The sequence below is a fragment of the Mytilus edulis genome, chromosome 4 (genome assembly GCF_963676685.1).
Source record: "Mytilus edulis chromosome 4, xbMytEdul2.2, whole genome shotgun sequence".
NCBI classification, from domain to species: Eukaryota; Metazoa; Mollusca; class Bivalvia; order Mytilida; family Mytilidae; genus Mytilus; species Mytilus edulis.
This window is the reverse complement of record NC_092347.1, coordinates 91,496,806-91,512,106: the sequence shown is the minus strand read 5'-3', so window position 1 is coordinate 91,512,106 and position 15,301 is coordinate 91,496,806. Positions and strand designations below refer to the sequence as shown.

General features: G+C 31.0%; 1 protein-coding gene across 2 annotated transcripts in view; it reads right to left on the bottom strand.

The window, feature by feature from the left end:
- LOC139521029 (ferric-chelate reductase 1-like) overlaps nt 1-14,937 on the bottom strand; it is a 65,442-nt gene extending 50,505 nt beyond the window's left edge. The window contains exon 1 of one of the 2 annotated variants that reach the window (XM_071314201.1): nt 14,765-14,937. In XM_071314201.1, the coding sequence (XP_071170302.1) occupies nt 14,765-14,825 (61 nt within the window). In that variant the 5' untranslated portion in view covers nt 14,826-14,937. Of the gene's footprint in view, nt 1-2,746; nt 2,846-14,764 lie in introns of those variants that run through there. The other variant, XM_071314202.1, reaches the window with a different exon arrangement.
- Between the last annotated feature and the right edge of the window lie 364 nt (nt 14,938-15,301).

The following is a 15,301-nucleotide window of genomic DNA, read 5'->3' as shown; positions in this document are numbered from 1 at the left end:
CCCAATTTTAGTTGGATACTTAGGTGAGAACAACTTCATCGGCCTTCGCGTCATATGTTGTCCTTGTGGTTTTGATTTTGTGTTTACCTCTATCTCAAGCCGTTGACGAGTAAGAGGGTTTTCTTCTGTAGTCGTTTCTGTAACATAATATTTTTTACAAGTTAGGGGTGTTGGCCCTAAGCTAAACCTTCTACGTGAAGGGTCGGGTTGTTCTGTAGGGGTTTTCCATCCCTTAGACGATTGCTGTTGCTAACGAGTTCCATCTACCCGAATTTTTTGTTTGGATTAACTTCCATAGCCTTTGACTATTCCCAAGTCACCCACAAGGCAGTGGGGCATTTAACCCATAGCTGGGGCAAGGTTGATGAGAGCATGGGCGTGTCCACTCGCCGGTGGGCCTGCACTCTGCATCTCTAAGGCCCTTGCTGCTCTGAGATCCCTTGCAAATTAGCCTGAGATACTAGACCCCAGTATCCGTGTATTACCACGAGGAGGCATTGCAAGAGTCTTGATGGTGTAGAGGCTTTGTACCAGCAGGAGAGGCTGACGCACTCGGCTCTCTTTTCGTCCACAGAGTGGACTAGCTGATGGTTGATGTTAAGTCTATGACCACACCACACTAGACGCATATCACCATCCTGTGTGCAAACACACCAATACACAACCTGTTTTGTGTGTCACCAGTAAGTTATCTGATGTGTCTGCTAACCGCGCTGAAGTAAATCCAGTATTCCCTTTTCATTTTTTGTCTGCCTGCTAATTTTAAACAAGTTTTATCTATTTTTTACTTAAATATCAATGGGTGTTAAATATTATAACACAAAGGAATGTTTATGATGTTTTAAAGTAATAGCACGATTATTTTTCTAATAATTTTAAGCGTTTATATAGTTGTTTGTTATAAGAATTTTGTTAAGGTTATATTCGAAGCTTGGCTTAAGTACTGCGAGGATAATTTTGTACGCAACCAATCAAAATATACAGTATATAGATCTAAGAAGATGTGGTATGACTACCAATGATACAACTCTCCGCCAGTCACTATTTGTAAAGTTAACCATTAATAGGTCAAAGTAAGGTCTTCAACAAGGAGTATCTATTTTTATATTTGAGCACTGATTATTTTTTTATAAAACATATTTGTTTTTCATTGCAATTATAACCGTATTATTATATATGATGTTAATACATACAGTTTTTATTTTTATTTTGTAGATTGTATGTCGTAGTTACTTATAATAAGGATCTCATTATACTGATCCATTACACTAATTACAATAATTTATAATGGGTTGCACATTCCTCTTTTAGTGTTTTCATGCTATAAATCGAACACACAGAACGTTACACAGTAGCCAAGCGTTTGGTCATTCCGAAGTTACGTATCATAAACGGAGCAAAATGTCCGCGAAATATATATAAAAAAAAATCGTATCATGTGTGTACGTAAATGAAGACGTAGTATTGCAATGTACTATCATGATCACCACGAAATTCAAATGAATTCATTGAAGATCATTGAAGGCATGTTGGTGTAAAACGGATTGAAATGTTACATCGACGAAGATTTTTTTCTTTTGCATGTGTAAAATAAATTAATACTTGTGAGAAATATCGTATTTTATAAGGAACAATATAAATGTACTGTTTTCGATTTTAATTGGATTAAAACTAATCTTTTAATTTCATACCGTAAGAATTTGCATAACATTGTTGAACTATCCGCCAAAGTGACGCGTAGTATGCATGCGTATTCAAAATGAAATACAAAATCATACATGTTAGATAAACTGATAAACGAAATATTAAGAAATTATTAATAAGGATGACTGAATGCATGTAAAGGACGGGACTCACCTTTTTATCAATACATTTAAATGAATAAACACGCTTTTAAAAACGGGTGTTGCTAAACGGCGGAAACGGAAAACAGAACGGAATACCGAACGGAAACGGAATACGGAAACAAAAAGAATTTTACATCTGTTTTTTTTGGTAATATTTGTTCATAGTCATTTCGTATTTATATCACATGTTTACAAGAAATGAAATGAATAATAGGAGATGATGAGTCAATTTTTTTTAACAATGGCAAGCTTATATACTTATTGTGTACTATACATGTACATACATGTATATCTATTTTTCTTTTTTGGGGCTGCTTGTTTGTTATCTATATCAACCACACTTGCATTAAAATGCATTAGTATTTAATTAAAACACATATTATACTAGATTCTTATTCTACATATTTTTTAAGAACTTTCAAAAATAGTTCTCCTTAATTTTTTTTATATATATCATTGTTTGTATTGTATTATGAAAATTATTGATCATGCGATTCAGTAGTCCGTTTGACATTTTCTAATTTTCCAAAAGATAAGAAAATAAAGAAAAAGATATGTTAAATAAACATCAATAAGAAAGTAACATACCAACAAAACGTAATCTATAAAGGCCTAAAATGATGGACATTCGCATCGATTCTAGATAGGTTTTGAAGAAACTAACTTTTTGGGGGGAATGTTTTTCATCATTTTTTTCTCTGTTTCTTTTTTAATTGCTTTGAATTGGGATTAGTGATGTAGAGTATCTTGTGTTGTTCTGCAATGGTGATTATCCTGTTATCTTCCCTAGTCTAATGAAGAAGGCGTTAGAGAAACCCGAGGGGACAATCAAGTATGAATAACAACAGATATGGGAACCTGGAAACTAGACATAGAAAGTTGCATACATTTATCTTTACCTTACGCTTGACAAAATCATTCGTTTAACAAAGCCTTTCTCACCGACACCGAAGTACATAGTTGGTATTAACGTCGGGAAAGCATTACCAGATGTTCTCCTAGACTTAAATATAAAAATATATACGAAAATGATTTGAAAAAAAATGGCCGGAAAACAATACATGAATATACGATTAATACAAGAATACAATGCCCTTATCGCCTCTCTTTTTTTTAACCTACATGTACATATTGTGTGATTTTGTTATTTCAGTCATAGGGACTTGACTACTGGTCAGATATGTAGCCCTTTAATCATCTATGCGCATTTCAAGACTAAACTTATGCCCCTGATTTTGTATGCAAATTAGTTCACAGAATCCAAACTAATCTAATTTGCATACAAAATTGACTTTTGTCGCCCAATTTTCAAATTAGGTAACAAAAGTAAAGTCTGTGTTACAAAAATGAATTTTGTCATGACCAAAGTAACTTTTGTCCACTGAAAGATAATTTTGTATGACAAAATTTTAAATTTGTAGTATGCTAAACTGAACTCATTTTTGTTGAACAAAACTCAATTTTGTCCGTACAAAATTGAATTTCGAGTACAAAACTACAAGAGTCCCATTTTTTGAGGTTTTGAGAGGTTACTAACTAAAACCAATGAGAATGATGAGGGAAATTTTAAAATTTATGTCTTCTTAGAGGATCTCTTTGGTATTTTGGGAAACCGCATGATTAAACAATTGAATAATGCATATGCTGATATTTCCTGTAATGCTTTTAGATTAATTATTTCACTATGTTAAAAATGTATAATGGAACAAAACCATATAGGGAATGTGACAATGGTCGGAAATTCACAGCTTTGGTCATATCCGAGTTAAAATAATGTGGCCAGAACGTGTGATAACAAATGATTTTAACAAAAATTTCTATAAAGTTTTCATATTTTCTAAAGTATTATTTGATGAGTTTTAATTTAAACAAAATATTTTATTAGTGATACTATATCAGGCAAATGCGTTTAAATTTCAGTTCTCATAATGTTATTATGTAACACATGTACTTTTATTTAAATGAACAAAATTAAATGCCTGTTATTTCCTCGCATTTATATCAGTACTTTTTGATCCATCTACATGATTTAGATAAGTTTGAATTAAATTTAATAATATTAAGTTTACATTGAGTATTTAATATGAGAGGTAATATATAATACTTTGAAGTTATTTGCCCTCGTAGTCGTTATCTCTTCCATCAATAATTAGGAACTACAGAGTAGTAAGATATGGTGTTAGGAAGCATTGAAACGTCTATACCAAAGAAAATAAATTTTAAGCAGGGAATCTGGGGGCTGTTCCCTCATAAAAGTTGAACGACTATAGAAAGATTCTTTAAGTTAATGTTTTTTCTATAAATATGTGTAAGCTTACAACATTAAAATACCATGGTGTTAATTATACAATAAACTTGTTTTCTGCATAAAATTTATATACCAGGCTTTATAAAAAACAACAATCAGATGGATGTTAACGACTTGAGAAGGGTACCGAAAGTTCATACAGTATTGCATGGAACGCCCAGATATAAAAGAGGAGCGAATGACACCAGAGGATCGGTCAAACTTATAGATCGAAAATCAACTGACAACGCCATGACTAAAAAAGAAAAAGACAAGCAGACAAATAATAGCTCACAAGATATAACATAGGAAACTAAAGACTAAGCAACACGAACCCCACCAAAAAACTGGGGATAATATCAGGTGCTTCGGAAAGGTAAGCAGATCTTGCTCCACATGTGGCACCCGTCGTGTTGCTCATGTTATTACAAACACCGGTAAATAGTCTAGTTCGGTAGATCACATTCAAGAAAAGGAAACGGGATTGTAGTTACGACATAAGGAACATACCTGATATCATCTGTGAAACGGTTATTCAATAAAAAAAATGCTCCTACAGTAACTCTGACTATAATTCAAATCTTATAAAAATATCTTAAAAACACTGTAAGCGGAACAAATACAGAGAAATTACACCATTCCTCATTGGTCCAAGTGTCAGACAAAAATGATTTCTGAATTTAAGATCATGTTGATGCTGCTGCGGTGGAGAATTAAGAGTCGAAGGAGGAGGAGGAAGAGAAGGGAAAGCGTGATAGTCATAGATTTATAAACTCAAGAGGAGCTATATGGGATCTGAACAAACCATAGAATCATTTGTTGTCAACTTCGTCTGAGGGAGTTGGTGCAGCATCACTATTTTATCAAGTCCATTTCTACATTTACTAACCGCGCTGAAGTAAATCCAATATTCCTTTTTCATGTTTTGTCTGCCTGCTAATTTTAAACAAGTTTTATCTATTTTTTACTTAAATATCATTGGATGTTAAATATTATAACACAAAGGAATGTTTATGATTTTTTAAAGTAATAGCACGATTATTTTTCTAATAATTTTAAGCGTTTATATAGTTGTTTGTTATTAAACTTGTGAAGGTTATATTCGAAGCTTGGCTTAAGCACTGCGAGGATAATTTTGTACGCAACCACTAAAAATATACAGTATATAGACATAAGAAGATGTGGTATGACTACCAATGAGACAACTTTCCGCCAGTCATTATTTGTAAACCATTAATAGGTCAAAGTACGGTCTTCAACAAGAGGTATCTATTTATAAATTTGAGCACTGATTATTCTTTTTTGAAAACATATTTGTTTTTCATTGCAATTATTATAACCGTATTATTATATATAATGATTATGTTATTACATACGTTTTTTTATTTTATTTTGTAGATCGTCTATGTTGAAAAGTTTGATCCATAGCGGTCAGTGTGTTTGATTAATTGTTGGTTGCTTACCGAATAATCAATCAATCACACAGACCGCTGTGAATCCGACATTGAATGGACGTCAAGTTGGTTACTTATTCCCTATTCCCTATTCGTTACTTATTCCCTATTCTCTATTCGTTACCTATTCGTTACCTATTCCCTATTCCCTATTCGTTACATATTGACATTTATACAGTTTATGTTCGGTTTAGATTGACTTATTTGAACATAAAGATATTTATAAACCAGAAAATACATGTGTATTCAGTCATTTGTCTGCGCTGAAATAAGCATTTGAAAAACATGAAACTTCTACACTATACATGTTCTACTCACAGGCGCTTTGGTATTATGTATGATACAGATATTTTATTTTTTATCATTTTGTTGTTGATTAAAATATTAAATTTTCTATATATTATTATGTAATACATATCTATTACTTCTGTGTATGTCTCACCTGGTTTCGAGTGATTTAAATGACTGAGGGAAAATACCCAACTTTGAAATCCATATTAGGAAGCAAAACATGTCTCACCTAGTTCTGAAACCATGTGAAACTTGGTGAGACAAGTACAGAAGTGTCAATATAGAAAATTGAATATTTGTCAAATTTGCTCGATTTTAAGTCTACAAGGTTAAAATTGTTAGCACGAACAAATTGTTTACCCTTGAATCAAGTTTTGTATAGAAGGATATGTGCGAGACCCATTTGTCAAATGTGTTCATGCAAATCTGAGGAGTCCGTGGAACATTTCGTTCTCGAATGTTCTGAATATTCTCCTATACAAAATAAGTATTTTGCCGATATAAATGAGTACCTAAGTAGTATCTTCCCCGACTTTTGCTTCACAGAGTTACCGTCCTACGAAAAAATAAACATACTGCTAGGTGAATATTTTTATAATGTTGATCCAAATGTTTGTTAACATGTTGACACTTTTAGTAAAAAGATGTTGAGTGGGTGTCTTCAACCTATGCCAACATTTGATAAAAATATATTCAACCTATGCCTACAAACAAAATGCAATAGGTGTTGTTATAACAATAATAAAAGGTCAAATACAGTCAGTATTTCAGTATATTTAAGCATTTTAAAAATATTACTCTTTGAACATGTTGAAAATTCAGAAACAAAAATAAATAATTTGTAAAATTGTGTTGTAGTAAAAATGGTATTATCCAAAAAACAGCTAAAAAGACAAAAATTGTAAAATAAAACCCTTGATACTAATAAAATTGTGTTGAGATAAATATTAAATTAATATGAAAAAAATAGACTAAATTTCTAAAATTAAACCCTTAAATATAACTGTTACAGTACTTGAGAAAAAAGAGACAAAAAGGTATTTCATTTGTTCAAATTTTGATGATAATTGTTTTTTCATTATTTTGTTGTATTTAAAATATGAAAAAAAAATAAAAAAATATACGAATATAATATACTTCAACACAAACTTTTTTTTAAAATCAATTTCATTTTGCAATATAAAATTTAAAATAATTATAAAAAAAGAAGTGTTTTTTTGGTTCATTTATAGGCAGCAACTTTTCAGTGTGACAGTGCACCATTTATTATACGACCAGAAAAGAAAAAAAAACCAACAACTGATTAGCTTCACAGTTTGAAGTCCTTGTAATTTATATATCACTCTTCACACTGGAACAGTGTATTGATCTCTCTGAAATTATACCACAAGGTTCCATACCAGAAAGGGATGGTTAGGATTGGCTAAAACTGTTGAGGAATTAAGGACAAAAAAGGGAAAAATAAAATTTTGAGAGGGTTTTCTTTTTTTTTTGGGGGGGGGGAAGGGGTAATTCTCAACAGCATAGTGTATTGCACAAAAACAAGAAAAGGGGGTTATTTTTTTGGGGGGGGGAGGGGGCAATTGGCAACAGCATGGTGTATTGCACAAAAACTGAATATAAATTCAAATCTTAATACCAATTCTAAGTTTTTTACAGTTATGCTGAGTCAGAAAACCTATTAGGTGTCAAATACTTAATTACAATCCAGATTTATGGCTAAATTTTAAGTCTCTAATTTGGAACTCCATCATCCGAATTGATTATTAGATAATAATAAGATAATTTGCAAAATTAATATAGAAATTGAGTGTAATTTATATAAACAAACTATCGTGTAGTCATTACTTTGTGACCAACTTTTAAAGATATCCAAATTTAGGACCACTTCTGAAACTGGCCCCTGAGACTCAAGGATAAAAACATGACATCATTTGATAATGCAGATGCAGCATCATATCTTATTGTGTGACTTTTTTAAGACAATCATATTAGTGAAATGTGTCTTATTCTCTGTATGTGTTATAATTAATAATGAACCTTTGAAATATATATTTTACATGCGTCAGTATTTATGAAATACATGAGTTTCATGTCATTGTATTTGAAGGAATCTATTTTATATAAAATCCATTTTCCCCAATTATTTCATTATATTAATTTTAAACTAATTCCTTTCTGATATAGAGATCATCAACACACACAATTACCTACATTTTCACTAGTACTTGTAAAAGCAATTGTAAAGTGAGTTTACTTTAACGCTAGGTTTAGACTGGTTGTAGATTGATTAGCCCCTAATTAATTTATGTTTTAATAACACTTAATCTGTAACATATTATTTAACCTATGCCAACATTTTTTCACACAATTTTATACCTAAATTTAGAAATGTGGCCATAGGTTGAATGAACCGTTGAGTGAAATGTATTGTAAACTTACACATGTTACAGATCTTCAATTTTAGAAAATTAAGCTAACTGTGATTTACGTGTGCAACTTAATTGATGTGATCTCTTAATGTTGAGATTTTATATCAATATATAATGTTGTTATGTTTTACATGAATGTTGACTTGTTTTAAAAAAGGAGTTATTTTTTTAACTTTGATATTGTCCTATGTGTATTTTATTTCGTTGTACATTATTCATTGTATATGCTCTTAGACGCATTTGTGGGTACCCTGCCTGCAAGTGCCCCCGTTGTAAAGGGGTAGTTTCTTAATAAATATATATATGTTAGCGGCAAAAAGAGAAATTAGGCACTAAGCTTAAATCCTATGCAATAAGCCAACGCCTAAAATGTAGGTATTAAGTTATTGCCTGAAATTTTCAGGCCCTAAGCTTATTTCATGGAAGCTGATGATGATTATTCAACCTTTTGCCGAACATAATTTTAGGCAATAAGTGAACCCTGGAATTTATGTATATTCGGTGATTTATTCTTGAAATAAAGTAGTTTCTTAATTATATTCATAATATTAACATGATTAATACACATTCATTTAACAGATCTTCAAATTTTAGATTTTTTTTATTATATATATCTTTATTCTCATCACCAATTAGAAGACATGCATGTATATTACAATATATTTACTACATAAACATAAATATACAATAAAAAAAAATATACAAAGTGGCGCTCAATGAAAACCAACCTCATCTTTACTGGCATCCAATTTCACCCAGAAGAAAACACTGAGGATAAACTTAATTCTTTTATCAAACAAAAGTTGAAAATTGACAAAAGAGTAGACTTCGTATGCGTCCATCGATTCGGAAAAAGAGGTCACAGAGGTAATCGTCTGATATTTGCAAAATTTGTATCAATTAAGGACAAAGGAATTGTGCTAAAACACGAACACAAATTAAAAGAGACACAATTCGGAGTTAAAGAACAGTTTGAAATCGAACAACAACAAAACCTTTATACCCAGTTGCAAAACAGGCAAGAAAAGAAAAAAGAAAAGTACGTATGGTAAGAAACAAATTGTACATTGATGGTGATTTGTACAAACCAAACACTGAAAGAGTTGGAAACGAAAATGTACATGATGTTTTGAGTTTTATACAGCGGAGAAATATAACACAACAATACGAAAGATCAACAAATGAACCTCAATTATCGCAGCTTGAAAGGTTTCCACGTATTCAAACAAGATTTGACTACCAAACAGTAAAGAACGCAGACGATTCTAGAAGAAATACCTAACAATTAACAGTGTTATAAACAAGAAACCAAGATATTCTACTTAAAAGAGAAAAGGGAACATGACTTCGTTAAATTATTGCTTTGCTATTAATCATTGTTAAAGACAATCCGGTACATGTATAAATGTTTCTTTGAAAGCCTCTTGTTTAACCATCGCTGTGACAGAGGGTTACTTTGTTGTTATTGTTTTCTGTTATACCATTGAATCCACAAAGGTTTTACGGAATAAACTTGAAACTTGAACTATACAATATATACAACAACAACAAAGACAAAAAGAACTTATTCAGGAGGACACACTCGCTTATTTATAATTCGTATGAACTTACATAAATTAATGAGATCTGTCCTATTTGTAGACGACATAATTTCAGTAAATACTATAATATTTGGCGTTATACTAAAATTTCGATTTATAAATTTATTTCTCTCTTCTCTAAAATGTGAACAATTAATAATGTAATGAAATTCATCTCCAATATCTAGCTTACATAAATTACACTTTCTTTTTCCCCTTTCTATAATGTACCATCTTCCAAGTTCGACTTGAAGTTTATGGTTACACATTCTAAATTTACATAATGTCAAAAATCTTTTTCGTCTAAAATATTAAAATATTCTTCAAAACACAATAAATTCTTAAAAATACGATAATTCAAGGCTTTGAAACAGTTTTGAATAGTCTCGTTCCATGTTTGTTTGAATTGGTCACACAATCTTACTTTGATATTATATTTCAACCATACATCATTTAAAAAGAGCTGTGTGTTCCAGATATAAGAAAATCCACATTCATCGAATATATTTAAACACATATAAATAAAGGCAACAGTAGTATACCGCTGTTCAAACTCATAAATCCATGGACAAAAAACAAAATCGGGGTAACAAACTAAAACTGACGGAAACGCATAAGTATAAGAGGAGAACAACGACACAACACTACAATGTAACTAACACACACAGAAACGGACCAAGCATCAGACAAAATCCCACGAGAATAACAAATATAACATCAAAACCAAATACATGAATTTGGGATAGACAAGTACCGTGACACGTCTTATCGCAATGTCATTTTACACTCAAAAATAAGAGAAAACAAACGACGCAACGTTAAACGTTAATATAAAACATTTAAAATCTATGTGTTTAGTACAATACAAGTGGTACAGTAGCTTATCAGTGGCGGATCCAGGGGAGGGAGGGGGGGGGGGTTCCGGGGGTGCGCACCCCCCTTTATTTTTGCCGATCAATGCATTTGTATCGGGACATATGTTTTGCACCCCCCCTTTGCCCTGGGTGCCCTGGGTTAGCACCCCCCTTTTGAAAATTCCTGCATCCGCCCCTGCTTATAAATAATACATGAATACTTTGACTGCTTTCTCATAATTAATTTAGACCAGTAGGATATCATCCTTCATTTTACATCAACAGAGAGTGGAAAACGTCCTAGCTCACCGTATATCATACAGTTTGGAGTGGAAGATTTCAGATTTAGGAGCAACTTACAAAATTTTAGATGAACCTTTTTGACAATATCACAGTTGCTGAATCCCCATATTTCAGATCCATATAAAAGAACAGGTTTTACGACTCTATCAAAAAGATCTAACTGGCAAGAAACTGATAGGCTAGGAAATTTCCCCCTTTTTAGTATCTCATACATCGCTTTTGTCCCTTTTTCAACTTGTGAGTTAATCGCCGTTTCATAATTTCCCGTTTTTGTCAATAAGATACCCAAATAACTAAACTCTTTAAAACGATTTCTATTTCTTGATCATCTAAAACAAAGTGTAAATTTTCCGGTAATCATCCATATGAAAAACATAATATTTTGGTTTTGGATACATTTACTTTTACTGTTCAGTAACAGTATTCATTAATTAAATCTAACTGTATTTGAAGATCTTGTGGTGTTTCAGACATCAAAACAGTATCATCAGCATATAATAATAAAATGATATTGAGAAATACATCAAGTTCATGTTCTAATTTTTCTGTAACTGCGAAAAGGCCCTTACAGGTTTTTGTTTGTAAAAAAATTTCCAAGTCATTTAAAAAAACTGCAAACAAAAAAGGGAACATATTTTCCCCTTGCCTTACCCCATTATTACACGGAAAATAATCAGACTTGCTGTTATTAAAAATAATATTTGATTTAATATTTTTGTACATACTTTGAATCACATTTAACATTTTCCCATTTACATTGTTTAACAGTAGTTTATGCCAAAGTCCATCCCTCCAAATTTTGTTTGATTTTTTTTTAATTTTCGTCTCAATTTACGATAATTTTGTCTCGCAAATTTACATTCTCGGTTAAACCAGGGTTTATTCATAAAAGAGGGACGAAAGATACCAAAGGGACAGTCAAACTCATAAATCTAAAACAAACTGACAACGCCATGGCTAAAAATGAAAAAGACAAACAGAAAAACAATAGTACACATGACACAACATAGAAAACTAAAGAATAAACAACACGAACCCCACCAAAAACTAGGGGTGATCTCAGGTGCTCCGGAAGGGTAAGCAGATCCTGCTCCACATGTGGCACCCGTCGTATAAACGATTTCTGACGTGTTTTCCCGTTTTTACTATAAGAAATGACAAATGTAGCTTTTGTACTTTCTATAAAAATAGTTTCTCAACATGTATATTAACATTTACATCAACCCTTGTTTTTTTCAAATTATACAAAAGATCTTTTATTTTACCTTGGTATTCAAAACAGAGTCAATTCATACAATTTTGTGGTATTACAAAAAAGAAAAGATTCAAAAAATGTAAGTGTATCAAATAAAAATTAGGGAGTGAGATTCTAATTTTAAACAATAATCAAAATAATTATATGAAAATGTTTACACTTTTAGACAAAATTAAAATATAATTTTTTGCTCACACTTTTTTTACATTTTTTTTTTTTATTGGATAAGTAAATTTTCTTTGTTAACATTTTTAAAATACCGCCAGGCCATCTTGTTTTTTTTTCACTTCTTCATCTGGGTTACGTGTCAATTGATGATGACAAATTCCTAGAATCTTTGGGGTCTAAATTAGAATCAGGGAAAACGGGGAACGTATACCCTAGAGAAAAGTACAATAATCTTTTGGCAAACATTAAATTTTGGAATAATCGGAAAAGAAGGCAACAAAAGTTTACTACAATTTAAAAACTTATGACATTTTTAACATTGGAGGTTATGAGAGGTTACTAACTAAAACCAATGAGAATGATGAGGGAAATTTTTTAATTTATGTCTTCTTAAAGGATCTCTTTGGTATTTTGGGAAACCGCATGATTAAATAATTGAATAATGGATATGCTAATATTTCCAGTAATGCTTTTAAAATATTTCTTTCACTATGTTAAAAATGTATAATGGAATAATTACATTAGATGTATGTTTCATTATAATACTTTATTCTGATTAGCTAACAGCACATCACGTGTTATTCCGTAAGCAATTGTATCACTCAATAATACTTTTCATTCATGATAGCACGTGGTCCCACAATAAAGTGCACAGGTGAATTAAATAAAAACAATATCAAATTCGTTTTTTTTTATCATAGCTAAAAAAATGTTATTATAAGTATTGAATGCTTCTTTTTGTAACTTCATAGGGTTGTAAAAGCGTTGACCGTGCGCACATTTTTAGAATGAAGCGCTTCCGCGCTTCATACAAAATGTACTTCGGTCAACGCTTTTACACCCCAATAAATTTACAAAAAGAAGCATTCAATTCTTAAACAAAAACATATAGGGAATGTGACAATGGTCGGAAATTCACAGCTTTAGTCATATCCGAGTTAAAATTAATGTGGCCAGAACGTGTGATAACAAATGATTTTAACAAAAATTTCTATAAAGTTTTCATATTTTCTAAAGTATAATTTGATGAGTTTTAATTTAAACAAAATATTTTATTAGTGATACTATATCAGGTAAATGACATTTTAAATTTCAGTTCTCATAATGTTATTATGTAACGCATGTATTTTTATTTAAATGAATAAATGTCTGTTATTTACTCGCATTTATATTTTAGGCATTAAAAGCTTAATGTCTGAACACATCTTTCAGAATTTAAGCGTAAATCCTAGGATTTAAGACTAATGCCTAACATCATTTAGGCAATAGACTCACTGCCCATGCATTAGCTTATTGCCTAGGTTTTAAGCGTAATGCATAACTTCACTGATTGCCCCTAACATATATATATATTGCAGTTATTATAAACATGTAGGATATTATTTTCCTTTTCACTTGTTATAATAATACGTTACATGTTTAACTAATACAATATGTGTGTGGCGTCAGTTATATCAGTTATAAAATATACTAATAAAAATCATACAAATATGTAATAAGTAACGGAATTCATTTACACAATATAGCCACTAAAAAAATTAAATGTGTAGTATTAATCAGGCTTTATTCTATAAAAAATGTCACATTTATGATAGACACATCGCCCTTTTTGATATGATCCATCTACATGATTAATATAAGTTTAAATTAAATTTAGAAATATTAAGTTTACATTGAGTATTTAATATGAGGGGTAATATATAATACTTTGAAGTTATTTGCCTTCGTAGCCGTTATCTCTTCCATCAATGATAAGGAACTACAGAGTAGTAAGATATGGTGTTAGGAAGCATTGAAACGGTCTATACCAGTGAAAATAAATTTTAAGCAGGGAATCTGGGGGCTGTTCCCTCATAAAAGTTGAACGATTATAGAAACATTCTTAATGTTTTTTTCTATAATTATGTGTAAGCTTACAACCTCGCTTACAACTTTTAAAATACCATGGTGTTAATTATACAATAAACTTGTTTTCTACATAAAATTCATACCAGGGTTTATAAAAAACAACAATCAGATGGATGTTAACGACTTGAGAAGTGTACCGAAAGTTCATTTCTATACTCATTAGTGACCGTTAATAGGCAGGTCCTGCATAGAGTCGGTGAGGATCGTAGGCGATATATACAATTATGACAATATAAAAATAACAAATTCGTTAATACGTTGTTTTACAAGTAGCCTAAGGGTAATCATAAACAATATCAACATATTCATAACACTGAAGTATTTCTAAACACTATTTTTGTTCTAAATTCTGCTCTTTATAAACAGTATAAACTAATCTTCTTACCTAATTGATAACAGCATATAATTCCATATAATTTTACTAAACATTCTTTTATATGTGACATAGTAGCAACTGATGTATGCGAGGATGTATGTGTAGTGATGAGGGCCAGCTGAGGGATATACACATATCTCTTATCGTATTAAATTTGAGATAACATCATTGGACGAGAAGAAATTGTGAACGGTAAACTGATGATAACAAGGAATCTATATTTGTTTGATCATGGTAGTTTAACGTTGCAAGCTAATTTTTAAGTATTTTTATTATATAAACGAAAAAGTTTTCATTAAAAAAAGATTGAATAAGGCTCTCTTCGTCCAACTTTAAAGAGCTATATTGCACATTTTAGAATATAATAATATATATCATGTATGTATAACATTAAATTATGCATCTCTAAATTTACTTCAGGTATGGTTTAATCAACCAGAGCATTAACATGATTAACTTTACCATATGTATTTATAAAAGACATGGAAATTAAAATATTTTTCATCATGTCAACTGCCTATTATGATAGGCACAGGGACGGCAAAT